This window comes from Astatotilapia calliptera, chromosome 12 (assembly GCF_964374335.1).
Source record: "Astatotilapia calliptera chromosome 12, fAstCal68.1, whole genome shotgun sequence".
Classification (NCBI taxonomy): domain Eukaryota; kingdom Metazoa; phylum Chordata; class Actinopteri; order Cichliformes; family Cichlidae; genus Astatotilapia; species Astatotilapia calliptera.
Genome location: NC_137433.1, coordinates 10,225,483 through 10,242,430, shown reverse-complemented (window position 1 = coordinate 10,242,430; position 16,948 = coordinate 10,225,483). Strand labels below are relative to the sequence as shown.

The 16,948-nt window shown below is 40.4% G+C and overlaps 1 protein-coding gene across 3 annotated transcripts in view; it reads left to right on the top strand.

Moving 5' to 3' along the window:
* Positions 1 to 16,948, top strand: part of tncb (tenascin Cb) — a 61,703-nt gene that overhangs the window by 18,656 nt on the left and 26,099 nt on the right. For all 3 annotated transcript variants that reach the window (XM_026187449.2, XM_080309228.1, XM_026187450.2), the window contains exons 3-8: positions 52 to 1,644; positions 7,939 to 8,202; positions 8,285 to 8,400; positions 8,888 to 9,041; positions 11,217 to 11,486; positions 13,428 to 13,613. In XM_026187449.2, the coding sequence (XP_026043234.2) occupies positions 52 to 1,644; positions 7,939 to 8,202; positions 8,285 to 8,400; positions 8,888 to 9,041; positions 11,217 to 11,486; positions 13,428 to 13,613 (2,583 nt within the window). The remainder of the gene's footprint in view (positions 1 to 51; positions 1,645 to 7,938; positions 8,203 to 8,284; positions 8,401 to 8,887; positions 9,042 to 11,216; positions 11,487 to 13,427; positions 13,614 to 16,948) is intronic.

Sequence of the window (16,948 nt, the reverse complement as noted above, 5' to 3'; positions counted from 1 at the left end):
ACATTTGCAATAATTTAAAAGGAAATCCTTCTCTTTTTTGCCATTTCTCAGGTGAAGTGTCCTCAAAGCCCTACTGCAACGAGCGCGGAAACTGGAGTACTGACACCTGTAGTTGCGTATGTGAGCCTGGATGGAAGGGCCCCAACTGCACTGAACCTGAGTGCCCCAGTGACTGCCAGGACCAGGGCCGCTGTGTAGATGGCAAATGTGAATGCTTTGAGGGCTTTGGCGGAGATGACTGCAGCATTGAGCTCTGCCTGCTGGACTGTGGCGACTACGGTCACTGTGTTGATGGGTCCTGCCTCTGCGAAGACGGTTTTATCGGTGAGGACTGTTCTCAGACCAACTGTCTCAACAACTGCCTGGGCCGTGGACGCTGTGTGGACGATGAGTGCATCTGCGACCATCCATGGGCGGGTTTCGACTGTTCTGAACTCATCTGTCCAAACGACTGTTATGATAGAGGACGCTGCATTAATGGTACCTGCTACTGTGAAGAGGGCTACACTGGGGAGGACTGCGGTGAGCTCACTTGTCCGGGCAACTGTAACGACCACGGGATCTGTGTGAATGGCCAATGTGTGTGTCACACTGGCTACACTGGTGAGGACTGCTCTAAGCTCACCTGCCCCAAAGACTGCAGCGAGAAAGGTCACTGCTTCAACGGGAAGTGCATCTGTGATCCCGGATATGAAGGTGAAGATTGCTCAGTCCTCTCATGTCCTGACAACTGCAGCAACAGGGGACAGTGCATTAATGGAGAATGTGTATGCGACCTAGGATATCAAGGTGAAGACTGTAGTGAACTCTCCTGCCCCAACAATTGTCAAGACCGTGGCCACTGTGTGAATGGGCAGTGTGTTTGTGAGAAAGGTTATGCTGGTGAGGACTGTAGCATCAAGACCTGTCCTAAAGACTGCATGGGACATGGAGAGTGTGTGGACGGTGAGTGTGTGTGTTTCACCGGCTTTACAGGGAAAGACTGTGGTGAGTTGACCTGCCCCAATAACTGCCTGGACCGTGGTCACTGTGTGAATGGGCAGTGCATATGCGAGAAAGGTTATGCTGGTGAGGACTGCAGCATCAAGACCTGTCCTAAAGATTGCATGGGCCGTGGAGAGTGTGTGGACGGCAAGTGTGTGTGTTTCACCGGCTTTACAGGGAAAGACTGTGGTGAGTTGACCTGCCCCAATAACTGCCTGGACCGTGGTCACTGTGTGAATGGGCAGTGCATATGCGAGAAAGGTTATGCTGGTGAGGACTGCAGCATCAAGACCTGTCCTAAAGATTGCATGGGCCGTGGAGAGTGTGTGGACGGTGAGTGTGTGTGTTTCACCGGCTTTACAGGGAAAGACTGTGGTGAGTTGACCTGCCCCAATAACTGCCTGGACCGTGGTCACTGTGTGAACGGACAGTGCGTTTGTCATAAGGGTTTCACTGGTGAGGACTGCGGTGAGAAGACATGTCCCAAGAACTGCCTAGATAGAGGCTACTGTGTAGATGGCAGCTGTGTGTGCTATGAGGGATTCACTGGTCCAGACTGCTCCATATTAACCTGCCCAGAAGACTGCCACAACCAGGGGCGCTGTGAGAATGGAGTGTGTGTCTGTGATGAAGGATTCATTGGAGAGGACTGCTCAGAGGGTAAGACAGTTTATATATACTTTCTAATAAAATCATTACCTACACGAATAACTTTCTACGCAACTTTACCCATGTTTAGGGTTAGGAAATGTTTTAGCTACATTCTCATCTGTTAAAATTCACCAGATCATTGGCAACACAGTCTTTGGGTAGGTGTTGGATTTTGTTTTGATCAAACGATTAACAAGTAGTCCATCTGCACCTAATGGACAAAGGTCACTCTTTTGAGGATGTCAATGTTCACATTATGGAAAGAGAAGACAGATAGTTTGAAAGAGGAGTCAAAGAAGCCATCTATGTCCACTGTGAACGACCATCTTTGAACAGAGGGCGGGGCTTACGACACAAACTGTCTGCCATCTATAATCCAGTTTTGAGATCCCTTCTCAGACACCTTAATGCCCACTCACATCCTGGGCCAATTAACCTCAATAAATCACATGATAGGGTGGGGCTAGATTTTACAGTGGGTTAACCCAGAACCTTGGCTGATTGTGACCTACACCCATTTTCACACCTTGGTTCATGTGATTAGGTAGAGGATCAATAGGGGGTCCATGACCCACTTGGGGACACTCCCATAGGGCTTAAAATCTGGGACTCTCCACCAATTGCCCTTAAAACTGAAGAAGCTTCTTGGATGAAATGTCTCCAAGGAAACTTAAAGGAGTCCAGACACTTTTCTTTCCAAGCTCCTTAGACAATAGGTAGTTTACTTAAATAAAGACTCCTTATGTAATATTACAGAAACTTTAGCATTAAAATACACTTAAATAAGGTTTTTTAGTCTGTTGGTAGTGTGTGCCAAGAGTTCAATTTTATTTATATAGCGCCAAATCACTATAACAGTCGCCTCAAGGCACTTTATCTTGTAAGCTACAATAATACATACAGAGAAAAACCCAACAATCATATGACCCCCTATGAGTAGAGCTGGGCGATAGAACGATAACGATATGTATCGCGATATAACTTTTACTCGATAGAGAAATTAAACTATCGCGATAGACCTTGCCGCTCTTGTCCTCTTTAAAAAAAAAAAAAAAAAGGTCAGCCAATCCAAATTAAGTAGCGCAGAGCCGAACCAATCACAGCCGCAGCGTCACGTCGCGTGACTTGTTACGTACAGCACAAGTGCCAAGCCACACATGTGTATTTGTTTGTGAAGCAGCCAGCCACCGTACCGCCCGGGTAATGGAGGAAATGAGTGTGCCGACTAGAAAAATCAACCGAGCGTGACCGAAGGTTACCAAAGAGAAAACAGATGATGGTTCCAATGCCGGAGAGATTGTCGAACGGAAGAGCCATAGAAGTTCCGTAGTGTGAAGGTATTTCGGCTATTTCAAGTCTGACAAAAAACAGAGTAGCGTGCACTGTAAATTGTGCCGAAAGCAAGTCTGGAAATACAATAAACTGGTGCATGCGTCACACTGTGCGCCACGTTATTGTTTCGGTGAAATGAATTTCTACAATACTGTTACTGTTAATTCTACTCTCTGCAGTGTTTAAATGCTCACATATACACACAGTTACTGTCCCTCCACACATACGACTCGGTTCTGCTTCTATGGCCCAGCTTTGTTTACTTTTTCCCACCGAGGCTTCTAGACTTCTGATTGGCCAACATTTCTGCATGGTTAGGAATCTAGCTCCACCTGCTGCTTTGGCATGTTCATAGCAACGTTTTCCTTCATTTCTGCCTTTATGTGTGGACGGGATTATTTTTTAAAACGAAAACGGAAAATCTCCGTTTTCAAAAATACCCGTGTACGTGTGGACGTAGCCTCAGTCTCTGACTGGAAGCGCTAATTCGTCATTCGGCTTTTGTCAGACTAAAGTAACTGTTAAAACTGTTTGAAAAGCTAAGCTATACAACAAGGAGAGATTGAGAATTTCCTTTTAGTTCTCAGTTTATTTGATACTGACAAAAGTTAGTCAATTTTGTCTGTTCTTCTGTAAAACAAACTAAGATTTATTTTTAGAATTAATATTTTGTTTCTAAGTGGAATTGACAATTTAGTAGTCTGTTTCGTTTGTTCTATTTTGAAACTTAAACGCTTTAGCGGCTGCCTTTTGTGTAGTTTGCAATATTTGCCTTTATTTATCTGAAAAAGTCTCATGTTCCTTAAGTACATCTACCCTGTTGAACTTCATCCATCCATTCGCGTCCGCTTAATGGATGAACTTATTATGGGAAATAAATATTTAAATAAAAACAAGCTGCTGATTATTTCACATTTTACTTGTGAACAACGGCACATTTAAATCTTACAAATATAGTTATTTGGCTTATATCGTGATAGATATCGTTATCGCCTGAAATGAAAAAAACATATCGTGATATGAAAAAATCTTATATCGCCCAGCTCTACCTATGAGCAAACACTTTGGCGACAGTGGGAAGGAAAAACTCCCTTTTAACAGGAAGAAACCTCCAGCAGAACCAGGCCAAGGGAGAGGTGGGGCCATCTGCCGTGACCGGTTGAGGAGAGAGAAGGAAGACTGGCTAAAACAGCAGCTTTAAGTTATGGTGGCTTAAATTGTTTTAATTAATGAGAGGAACCTTTACAACAAAAAAAGTTTAAGAGTTGTAAATTTGTTTCATTTCTTGTGTGGGCAAGACCTAAAATGTGCATTTTCTACATTTATAATTTTTTATTAGATTGGATTATGTAGTGCTGACTAGGCAAGAAGCTGACACTAGGTAAATATTTATCTTATCTGAATTTATTTTTAGCCAAATATGCCAAATAAGTGAAATGTTAAACTTTTAGCCATTTGACTTGTGACAGTATAAATTCACATGTATCTAAACAATTCTAGACATTTGATTGAATTGGTTTATTTGTAAAAGCAATCACCAGTACCAAAGTAATTTACTGTGACTGGGAGTAACATGCCAGATTCTTTGTTATAGATCCTGGTTCTGCCGGAGGTTTCTTCCTGTTAAAAGGGAGTTTTTCCTTCCCACTGTCGCCAAAGTGCTTGTTCATAGGGGGTCATATGATTGTTGGGTTTTTCTTCGTATGTATTATTGTGCGATCTACTGTGCCATATAAAGCACCTTGAGGCGACTGTTGTTGCGATTTGGCGCTATATAAATAAAATTGAATTGAGGTTTCTAAGGCAATTTTTGCCCTTAGGACTAGGGATGGGTATCGATAAGATTTTCACGATTCTGATTCCATTTTCGATTCTGTTTAACGATTCGATTCTTTATCGATTCTCTTATCGATTCTTTTTAAAGAAGGAGAACACTAAGGTCGATTAGCTTAGAACTTTGTTTTATATCTTCTCTTTGAACAAGATAGAAATTTAGGAGCAACATGGCCTTACAAACCCAACAGTGAGATCTTAAAAGATCCACAGCCTACGGCTCTTCAATGGGGTGTCACAGGGTCCCCAGGAAAAAAAAATTGTAAATGTAAAATAATAAAATAAATATTCTTCTGTAGCAATAACAAAGTATAACATAAATTATTCTGTAGCAATTACACAAGAATATCCAGTAATGTCCCTGCCAACATTAAACACATTCACTTACCGAAAATCGGGGGCATCTGCTGTGGCAAATGGGTGCAAGCCTTTTACCACAAACTCAGTCACTGCTCGGTGACATTCGTCTATCCTGGCCTGAAAGGAGACGCTACCGGTAGACTGCAGCGAGAACTGCCAGCATCTGAGCCAGCCAGACTCTGTCTGTCTCTCTCATCATGGTCACCTAAATGCAGCGCACAGTAATGGCAGGTTTTGTAATAAGGTAGATCATGCTAACATAATATGCACTGTTAGTTGATTATTTACCTGCCGCATTAACGGGAGAGGACGTGCAAACGTTACCGCTGCTGCTGGGTTGAGATTCACGAGTCCGGAGCGGAATTAAAAACACGACATTCATTTAAGGTCATCGCGTGTTTTGTGAGCAAATGCATTTGCATATTCGTAGTATTTCCCCCCTTAAATGAATTATCTACTTTGCAAATATTGCAAGTTGTCATCCGTTCTCGTAAAGTATAACCAAACTTTTGAGTGTTTAAGCCTGCCAGGTTTACCTGCCAGGTAAATGACGCTCCGCAACGTGGTGACGTCATTCGGGGCGACTGGAATCGTTAAGGGAATCGTTTGCAAAAATGGCAAACAATTCCAAGGAATTGAAACAGTGGGAACCGGTTCTCAACAAGAACCGGGTTTCGATACCCATCCCTACTTAGGACAAAGCCTTGTTATGTTTTAATCACTGTTTTACATTGGCAAGTATGTCATTTTCGATTTGTGGATGATGATTTCTCATTACAATCAACTTACCTAACTTTTCCCAAGCTAATATAAAGTCACATGGAAAAATGTTTAAATGCGGTTTTGGAAGCTGCTGGTTAAAAATCAGCTCTTTAGTGGTGAAGCTTGAATTTGCACAGAGACAGTATTTAAAGTTCTAAAGAGCTCTGGTTACACCACAACTTACATTATCGCAAAATAGGCAGCAAGCTTGTATATTTGAATTCAATAATGCTATAAATTTAAATAATGAAATACCATAATAACCCTAACCATTGGATGGAAAAAAGTTTTTCTGACAAGGACCAAAAGCTATTTCTTTTTTCTCCAAAGCAGTCCTTTTTGCCTGTCTCCAAAACATAGAGGGCTAGTATTTGAATTTTTTCAGATTTGGGAAACAAAAAAGGAAAAATGTACAAGAACTGTAAGAGTGAAATACACAATACCCTGTGTGAAAAGTAAAAAAGAAAGACGAGAAAGAGAGGTATGAGGAAAACGTATCAACTGTATGCTGGTGTTACCTTTTACTTATGTTCATCTGTTTAGGCCAGGCAGTAAATACTTTAATAAAAACTTCCTAAGTTTCATGTTTAGAACTTTTTAAAAAGTAACAAAAAACAAGCTTTTATTAAGGTGAGACTGAAAGTCCAAAATCAGGGGAAAACAAAATGCATAAAGCCAAAATGGAACAAATCAGGGATAACACAGGCAGATAAACAGTACAACACAACAAAGGACTAAGGCATACAAATGACTTAAATACACACAGAGTTAAGGAAAGAAATGGAAAACACCAGAGTATACAGCAGAAAGTAATTAGGGACATCAAGACTAAATACAACAAACACGAGTGAAGAGAATATCAAAATAAAACAGGAAGTAACTAAACTATGGAACATCTAACACCATGACAAAGACTTAACAACAAGACACAGGGAAGACAGGAGAGGCGGGATGACTGAAACTTAGTAAATAACTTAGAAATAATAACAATTCTTGTGGATTACAAAATAGGCATAACTAAAACTGAAAAACCTCAGAATGGAATCATGGAAATAAAAACAAGAATACAAACTCTGCAAAATCCAAAGGTGAAGCATTCCAAGAATGTAAAGCTCACTCTCTGGGCATTATTTACTTATAATGGAACAGTATTGTATTTTGTATATATTCATTTTGTTTTCTTTGTTCTTTTTAAAACTACGTTAATAACTTGTAGTGCAGTAGAACATAATTAAGGGTAGCAGATAATGGATATTTACTTTGATTACATACACACTATGGAGAAGAAGGCAATAGATAACAGGTATTCATTAGCTAATACCTAGGCATGAATAACTTGAGCTTATTATATAATATTATACTACAGAATATTTTTAACTGACTAGCCAACTAATTCTCTGATCCCCAGCATCCCCGCTAGGTTTGGGTTTTGTTTCAAATGCTACATAGGTACATTTAAAAAAAACTAGAACATGGTGTATCAAATGAAGTGTCACATTATGGTGGTAATATATACATTACCCAAACCAAACTAAGCTCTAGGTGAAACGGTAGATGGACTGGTTCTTATATAGCGCCTTTTAGCTTACTGGAGTAGTCAAAGCACTCTATACAACATCCTTATTTGCCAATACATACAACCTTTTTCTACACCTTGCTATCTAACACTTACCCACATTTATCCTCTGATGAACATACTGGAGAGAAACTTGGGATTGAGTATCTTGCCCAGGGATACATAGGCATGCAGACTGGAGCAGCCAGGGATCCTACCACCTTCCAATTAGTAGATGACCTTTTCTACCTCTGAGCTACAGCCACTCCGCTGTGAGCCACCAGTATCCACGTGGATATAAAGAGGTTAAAGTTATTCGTTCCACAGAGCACTTTACACTGTGTTTGTCACACCCACAAATAGCATGGCAGACAGTGAGGAGTAACATAACAAAAAGACTTTGGAGGTCAGCATGTTTTCAGCGTTGATGCAGATCAGTGATTTTCAATGTTTCTCTGCAGTGTCGCCACCTAAGGACCTGACAGTGGTGGAGGTCACCCCAGAGACAGTAGACGTATCCTGGGAAAATGAGATGCGTGTGACAGAATACCTAATCACCTATGTGCCCACGGCCTCTGGAGGCTTAGAGTTGGACATGAGGGTACCTGGGGACCACAAGAAGGCCACTATTAGGGAGCTTGAGCCTGGAGTGGAATACCTGATCAGTGTCTATGCTGTGCTCAGCAATAAGAGGAGTGTTCCCGTCACTGCTAGGGTGGCAACATGTAAGTGTAAGATTCTAAATGCATATTTTAGTATAAATGTAGATGAAAAATTGTAAGAGTGTTATCATATTTCCCCTCACAGATCTTCCTGAGCCTGAGGGTCTCAAGTTCAAGTCAGTGCGGGATACTTCTGTGGAGGTGCAGTGGGATCCATTGGACATTGCTTTCGATGGCTGGAACCTCATCTTCAGAAACACGGTTAGTTCTGCTACCTGACCTCATGTGTTCCACGTAGTAGTTAAGCAATTATTTATACTTTCCACCAGGGGAAACCAATCATTAAGTGCATTAATGTGCATATTTGAGGATGGAGTTTAGAATCTTCCTCAAAAATGCTATAGCCACGCCAGAAGACAAAAACACAGCAGTTAAAACTGTGAGCAAGTCCTGACAGCTCCAGTGACCATAAAGCACAGAGTGAATGTCTCTGTTTAACACTTTATTTTCCTTTTAGAGGAAAATAAAACCTTTCCAAACAGGGCTACTTGGACTTGTTCAATACTATTAAACCAAATTCCCTGTCAACTCTTAAATTCAGTTGCCACCCAGAATGCTTTTATGTATGATCGGACTGGTTTATTTTCCCCTCTTTCGCTTTACGCATGATGCCAGGACAAGTCTTTGTAGTGGGTGCTGATTGGTGGGGGTTTTTGTTGTTTTGTTTTTTTTTTGTTGGTGCTGGCAGAAAGAGGAAGACGGTGAGATTCTGAACTCCCTGGGCCGACCGGAGACCACCTTTGAGCAATCGGGCCTGGGTCCAGGCCAGGAGTACGAGGTCAAACTGGAGGTGGTGAAGAACAACAAACGTGGACCGCCAGCCTCCAAGAATGTCGTCACAAGTGAGTCTCCACATTTATACTGGCTGATTTGTTTTTTTATTTTATAACAGCATCCTCTATGTATTTAAAAAAAGAAAAGCATTAACCATTAACCATACTGAACAGACCCTAACCTCTATATTTATGGTCTTGCTTTTTAAACATGTGCACATATAGCATACATTACTTTTGTCATTCATATCATATCAGGATTTTCTGAAGCCAATTGGCATAAAAAAGATTTATCTCAGCTGAAATATGTTTATGTATTTTAATTTCTAAATACTTTTTGTATTTTAAGCCTGGGCAATTTTTTTAACATTTAGTCCTAAAAAAACACAGACAGTGTCATATACAGAAATAGGAATCACAATTGTCATTTATAGTTGTCATAGTTAAATGCAAGTTGTTACTTTTCAATATACGTTCATTTGTTCCTGGGTTATCTGTCGTGTAGTCAGAATATACTGGAAATACCCTGACATGTCAGCATCAAGTGGTTTGCTCATTCGATAGCATTACACTGCTGTGGTTTAGTACGGGCAGTAAAATGTGATATGGATTTTCAGATGTCTGCTTTATTGACTTTATCTAGCTAAAAGCCCAAAAGGCTTCTACCACTCTGAAGGGTTCAGGCCTGAGGATCATGTAAAATGAGGAAACAGGGTTTTAACTGTAACTTCATCAGCAGCAACCAACAGTGAGTTTTAAGGTGTCCTGACTGGGGAATATGGGGAACATTTTTATGTGCATAAGAAGGGAAAAAACACCTAAAACTGGCACTTCTCGTTATTTAACTTCAGCTGCTGCAAATGAATTTTACTTCAGACCTGGATGTATCTGGTTTCACTGGGTAAATAGAGAATGCAGATTTCACTGTTATCACTGTTATCTAACAGTACCGAGTTTAAAAAAAACAAAAAAACAAAAAACAAAAGGCAACAGAAACATCAAATGTTAAATATTGTGTATCAATACTTTCTGTATAACAGTGTACAAATGTATGAAAATCAGGTCAGATCTTCCAACTTCCAAAAACAGTATTGTTCTTTGAGGTACGTACGTGGAGCCTCCTATGGGTTAGCCTATGTGCTTCATTTTGTGCTACCATTAAGATATAAGCCCAGATAGGCATTTTATACCCTTAGAAGAGAGTAAAATACTGTAGCTGTTTCTCTGTGTTTACATTTTCTGTATAAACACCTTGTTGAAGGGGGGGCAGGTATAGCCCCTCACCCTATCAGAGCTGAGATGGGCTCCTGGGACCTTGAACAGGATAACTGGTGAAGTAAATAAATGAATGAATGAATACATTTCTGCATATGACATTTTTTTCAACTGATATATTTAAAAAGCTTTTTGACACACACACACACATACACACACATACAATATAAAATGTAATGCATGTTTTATATGTCTTACATTTTCTTAAGCATACATGTGTTAAACACCACATGGATTATGAGGTCTGGTGTTCTTCTTGTCATTCAGGCTCTCTTAATGTCTCCCATTATGCCAGCTTGCAGGCCATACTCTGGGATTTGCATGCTGAAGGGCTAATTGTATGAAGTGTATCGCTCAGCTCTCCCCTCTCTGTTTCCCCTTCCTACCTAACCCACCATGTGTAGGAGGCACCAGTCAGTCAAGCAGTCAGACTCAGAGGGCAGCTGCCTCCCAGAAGAATAGTACCATGACACTCAAACGACACTTTCACAGTCTCCTTAGAAGACAAATCAGTATTAAGCTCAAATGCAGATTTTTCATTTTATCAGCCCCACACAGCGGCTTGACTTTCCTAAACTTGCTTACGTGTGACAAATCAATTTGAGCAGCAGTGAAAAGGCACCCTTCATGGAGCTGGGAATTGATAGTTTGAATAAACTATTAATGCAAACAGGCTGACACATTTTCAGCACCTGCATTACTGAAATGATGATATCCCTCTTTTCAAGGTCTGTGGTCAGCAACTTATGAATAGGCAAGATATGACCGGCATAAAAAATTTCTTTTTCTGCTCATATACAAATTCTTGCTGAACACAAATGCTGTTTTTACATTTTAACTCAGGAAAATGTCAGGTGATTCAAGTTAGGACATCGTCCAAGTTGTTATACCTCATATGTGGCACCTAATACCTCATATGTGGCACACAGCAACTGAGTTTTGCTAATGACATCGTTACCTCTTCTTCAGTGATCGATGGCCCAAGCCAGGTGAATGTTCGTGATGTGACTGACACCACTGCGCTGGTGACCTGGTTCCAGCCCGTGGCTGAGGTGGATGGGGTCACCATCTCCTACGGACCTAGCTTGAACTCCGCCGATCGCACTTTGGTGGAGCTGACCTCTGCTGACACCCAGTACCATCTGGGAAACCTCACCCCTGACACAGAGTACGAGGTGTCTCTGACAGCGCGGCGGGGAGAAGGGACCAGCATTCCCATCTACGAGTCCTTCCTTACAGGTAACACCTGTCATTATTTGGTTTGATGCCCCTCCCCCTCCAGGTAGACTTCAGTATTGAATACTCTGTGTGCGCCTATAACACAAAAATAATTCTTGTTCGTGAATTAGTACAGCAGTTCTTCATTTTGTCAGAAAGAATGTTTACCAAAAATAACATGGAGGGAGCTTCGTATTGTTGTAGGCATACAGTTTTAAAGAATTACAACTGCCCATTGCATTAACAATTATTATTAACAGCTTTACCAGAAAAAAACTTCCTTTGTGTTTTCCACTCTCTGACATCACCTCCTGAAAGATTTGACAATTTTTCCAAGTGAAATCCCTTGTTTTTTATGATGCATTAATTTTTTTTAAATTTGCATGTGCTGCCCAGAACATTTCCTTACATCATAACCAAAGAGATCAGCAGGCTGCTGAAGCCACTCTTCCAGTTTTGGTGGTTACAGATCCTGATGCTCCTATTACCACTGGGATCACTTTGGACTTTACCTTCTACATCTGCTCCAGTTGCTTCCTCAGGCCCTGGTACTTCTTTATTTTTCCATCCTCCTTCTTCCTGATGTTGCTCCCTGCTTGGATTCCCACATTCATCACAACTGCAGTCTCCTGCCCCTTGTCAACTCACCACTATGTCTTTCTGGAATTTAAAGTCCCATGGGACCTTATCCCAGTTGCCTGAGAACAACAGGACTTGGGAAATTTTAACCGATATGTAACACAGATGTTTCTGAACACTATCCCAGCCACTTGGTTGTGCCTCTCAGTATATGTATACACTGTCCCAGCTTGTATCTTATGTCTTGCTACTATGTGCTGGAAAGTCTCTGGGGCACTTTTGTACAGCCTGCAACTTGGACTGTGTTGGCTGTGGTAGACTCCTGCCTGCATCTGGTGCCTAGAGCTTGTGCTTGCGTCATCTATGCTCAGGAGGTGGCGGATGGCCGTTCTACTCCTGAATCCATATCTGTATCTGCTCTATGTGATATGATAGCTTAGCAGGCTTAGGCCTTTGCAAAACAGCAATGGTGACAGTGTATCACCATTGGATATTCCAAACTTAATAATGCCTCTGACTTAGTCTCCAATGTTGTCTTTCACAATTCCATTGAGTTCCCGATGAAAGTTACCACTGCACTATTAGAATTGTACAGTATACAACACTCTAATATCAATGTGATTCTTTCTTGTAGCCGATCCATCCATGGATGAATCATTTCATTGCAGAATTGAGGGAACAGTAAAACAGTAAAGGCTGATTTCAAAATGATCAGTATCTATCGTATGTTGGTCCCTGTCCAGACTTTCAAAGTTTAAAGATGACCCTACCTGCTAGATATGCAAGTTTTTTTCCTTTTTTTTGGAATGCATAAATGTTAAAAAGGAACATAAAATTGTTATTCTGACACAGGGTTATCGCTGATGATGATTTAGACCTCAGTTAATGCATGAAATCTGCTATTATCCATTATATATTACTGCTATTTTATACTATGATGATAAAATAATTATATGTGTGGCTTCTACCAGTACTGACATTAACCTAAAATTGTACAAAAAAGATTAACGATATATGCAAGAGAACCAGGACCAAGAATGTGGAATGCACTGCTACTCCTAATAAGTCTTACAGTACATGTGGTGCACAACATATCATTTGTCTTAATGCATGGAATAGAGAATTCTGCTCAACTAGCCTAATGGATCTATATAATGTGCCTACTATTGTAAAAAAAAAAAAAACATACAATAAAGCTATAATTCAACAAAAATGTCTTCAAGGCACTTTACCTTTAAATATTAGTGAGAAAGCCCCAACAATCACTTGAGGTTTTGGTGTAAAGGGAACTTCTTGTTTTTCCTTTATTCATAAATGAGAAATCCATTTACGTTTAGGTCAGGGTAAGGTTACATTTATCTAAAGTATATTTCTGCATTGTAGACCTGGACGCCCCCAGAGACCTGCAGACAGTAGAGCTGACAGACGAGAGCATCACTCTTGAGTGGAAGAACAGCCGTGCTCAGGTCGACAACTACCGCATCAAGTATGGACCTCTGTCTGGTGGAGAGCACGAAGAGCTGCTGTTTCCCCCAGGACCTAAGGACTCCACTCAGGCCAAGATCACTGGTTCTGTATCACAAACAAACATCTATCCAAATAACATACTGCTGTTCAAAAATAAATCTATATTAGCTGTATTATATTAGATGTCTATGTAGCTTATAAAGGCTTAACAAAGAACAGTTAATTGGAAAATGGTAGCATGACAGATTTTTGTGGAATTTCTGTAAATTTTTATCTGCTTATAATTAATGTGCAAAATGTTAGGAAATTATTAATAAACCATTTTATTGGTATGGATAAAGAATAATTATAGTGATTAGCTATATATAAGCCTACCTACCTTGTTCTTCCTGTTTCGTTATGCCCATAAACTGTTTATGCATGACCACTGGTTTGTCAACTTGGATTTTCAAGCCTTTAGCGTTGTTGCCCGTACCATGTTGGCATTGTGAACCAAAGGTAGCAATATATGGGTGGGAAGGTTGAGTGGTAAGTTAGCAGCTAGTGCTAGCAAGCTTGGTTAGCAAACTGCATCGGTAAGGGTAGTGCATTAAGGACAGGATGTGATTCAGGTGCAGCTCAATGACTCTACTTACATGAGGTGGAAGCCAGCAGAAAGCTGGTGTTCACCATATTATTCAACTAATTTATATGCACTTGTTTCATTTCAGCTTAGTGTGGGATTCTCTGCTGTGTTTTACATGTAACACCTCTTTATGCACACAGAGTGGAAAAGACATGTGAACATTACGCAACTGCAGTACAAGCCTCCCAACAAGTGTATATCTAAGCCCAACATATCAGGTCTGTTTTTTAACATTCACAACTAAAGAGAGGCCAGCAGGGAAATGTGCTGTCATATGCTCAGTTAAAGCATGATTCAAAGACAAGCTTCCTACACATCAGTTAAAAAAAACACAAGGGAATTTGGAAAGGTCCTGACAGCTGAGTAGATGACATTTGCAGAAAAGTAAAAGGTTTATAATATAACACAGTGATAGTGATTTATTAGTCATTATTGCAGATTTGATATAGTAGTTAATTACAGCTGAAAGGATAGATTATACAGCTGTCCTGAAAATGACTTATAAAGGATCATTTTGTTATCCATTAACAAAGTTTTGATACCCTTTGTTTGACTTAAAATTGGTTATTTTTCTCAGAAACTATCAACCTCAGTTGATAGTAAAGCTCTCAGTACCTTAGTGCTATCATATACTCAGTGGGCACTTTTTTCCATACACCTCAGCAGGAACATGCAGTTGCACATGTACATATGCCCACAACTAGCTGCTGTAGTTGAAACAGAGCATCTGAATGGGGAAGAAAGATGACTGAAGAGACTTTAAATGTGACATGATTGTTGGTGCTAGATGGGGTGATCTGAGTATTTCAGAAACAGCTGATCTGCTGGGATTTTCCCACAAAATGATCTTTAGGTGTGTGGGCCACTGAGTCATAGCCCCTCTGGGTGGAAATGCCTTGATGATGCCAGGGGTCAGAGAAAAATGACCCGCACAGCTTTGAGCTGACAAAAGTTACCCAAATAAACCACTCATCCTCTAAGTATGAAAATACAAATCCATACCACATTGTATCACTGGGTCAAGTTAGTGGTGATGTGTGGTTTCTTAGCACAATTTGGATCTCTTAGTACCAATTAAGCCATAAAATACTTGCGTGTTGTTGCTGACCAATAGTGGCTATGCCTTACGTCACAGAGCAGGTTTTCTATCGGTTAGAAGATTATTGGATTGATACCTAACTACTCCAGTCAACATGCTGAATATCCATTTATTCTTCTGTTTGCATCCATCGGACTATGAGAGTGTGTGCAAAGATAAAAGATAAAGACAAAAGTACTGTGAAAGTGTATGTGACAGAGGGACTAAGTCTTACAGTAGAAAGTGTTGTATGACTTTAGCTATTTATTCATTTATGACCATAGAGTTCCCATTTTCTCACGGTTGCTGCCAGCAAGATAACACAAATCCTCTCAAACTTGTTTCTTGAACATGACAATAAGTTCACTTCACTCAAACGGGCTCCATTGTCACCAAATGTAATTTCAATAGAGCTGGGATGTGGCGGAAAGGGAACTCCTTATCATAGATGTGCAGCCAACAACTAGGTGATGATGTCATGAAAGTATTTTTCCAAAATCTCTGAAGAATCTTTCCAGCGCTTTGTTAAATCGGTGCCATGAAGAATTGAGGTACTTCTGAAGGCCAGCTGTGTATAGCAAGGTGTACCTGTGAGTGTTTAATACTCACCAGGTCACAAGTGACCCATTTAGGGTTAGCAGTAGGGTTTGGGTTAAGTTCATGTCCACCCCTTTTTCTAAAAATTTCACCTATTTGAAAGAGCCAAAAAAAAAAAAGACAGTTAAATACAAAATCTGTAACTCTGTATCAAAATCACTGTAAGTTTCATTCTAGTTTCTTAAAAGTACATGTATAACTTGGAGTACAAAACCTAATCCTTATTCCTAAACCATGCTGAAAGAGGGAAAACGAGCCATTAACAAAGCCATGACTTACAGTGATTGTTCCTTAGTTATGGAGAAGGCATCATGGACTTTTCCACAACACATTAACCCAGATGATATCTTTAATATCTTATATAACTGCTATATCAAGAGAATAAGTAAATCTTTGTTAACCTGTACTAAAGGTTTTGTCTAATCAGGGATTTTGTAGTTACTTCTTGCCAGTTGTTTCACTCAGCTGTTTTCAGGGTTTGTTTTGCTGCTTTGTGATCATCTTGGCTCATTAGTATTATGCATCCAAATGGCACAGCTGAAAGGCCCCTGTGGAAAACTAAATGATACAGTGTGAAGTGTTTATTTTCCAAATTCATGGGACAAGCGTTTGTGGGACTCTGTGTTAAATGGCTAGAGTTATTTTCAGCCTGCTCATTTTCCAAGACAGGTTCTCTTTGTTTTGTTTTGTGAAATGTTTGCTTGTCTACAAAAGACCCACTTTATTAGAAAATCACCCAGGAGGGGCTTGGCATTGAGACATTAATTGGAAAACATTGCCGCTTGTTTCGCTGGGAGACTTTGCTCAGACAAGAATAGCAGGCACGTTTTTCATCTCTCTGCATTGCTGACATTAAAAAGCTATGCTTTGAGGCGGATGAGTTTTGTTTTTATTGTTTGTTTGTTTGTTTGTTTCTACACTGTGCATTCAGCATGGTAGGATTAGAAACCATGAGAAAAAAGACCCTCAAAACAAGCTCGTAGTGTCTTTGTCTGGCCACATTCTTTGTCCTTGGGAGGCCCGGCTCATGAAAATAAAGCACTGTGTCCTTTCAGCTGACGCCCCCCTCTGCTCCACACACACCTCAGCACTTCTTTCACACACTTATTATCTGTAATTGCCTTCACGCTCGTGATT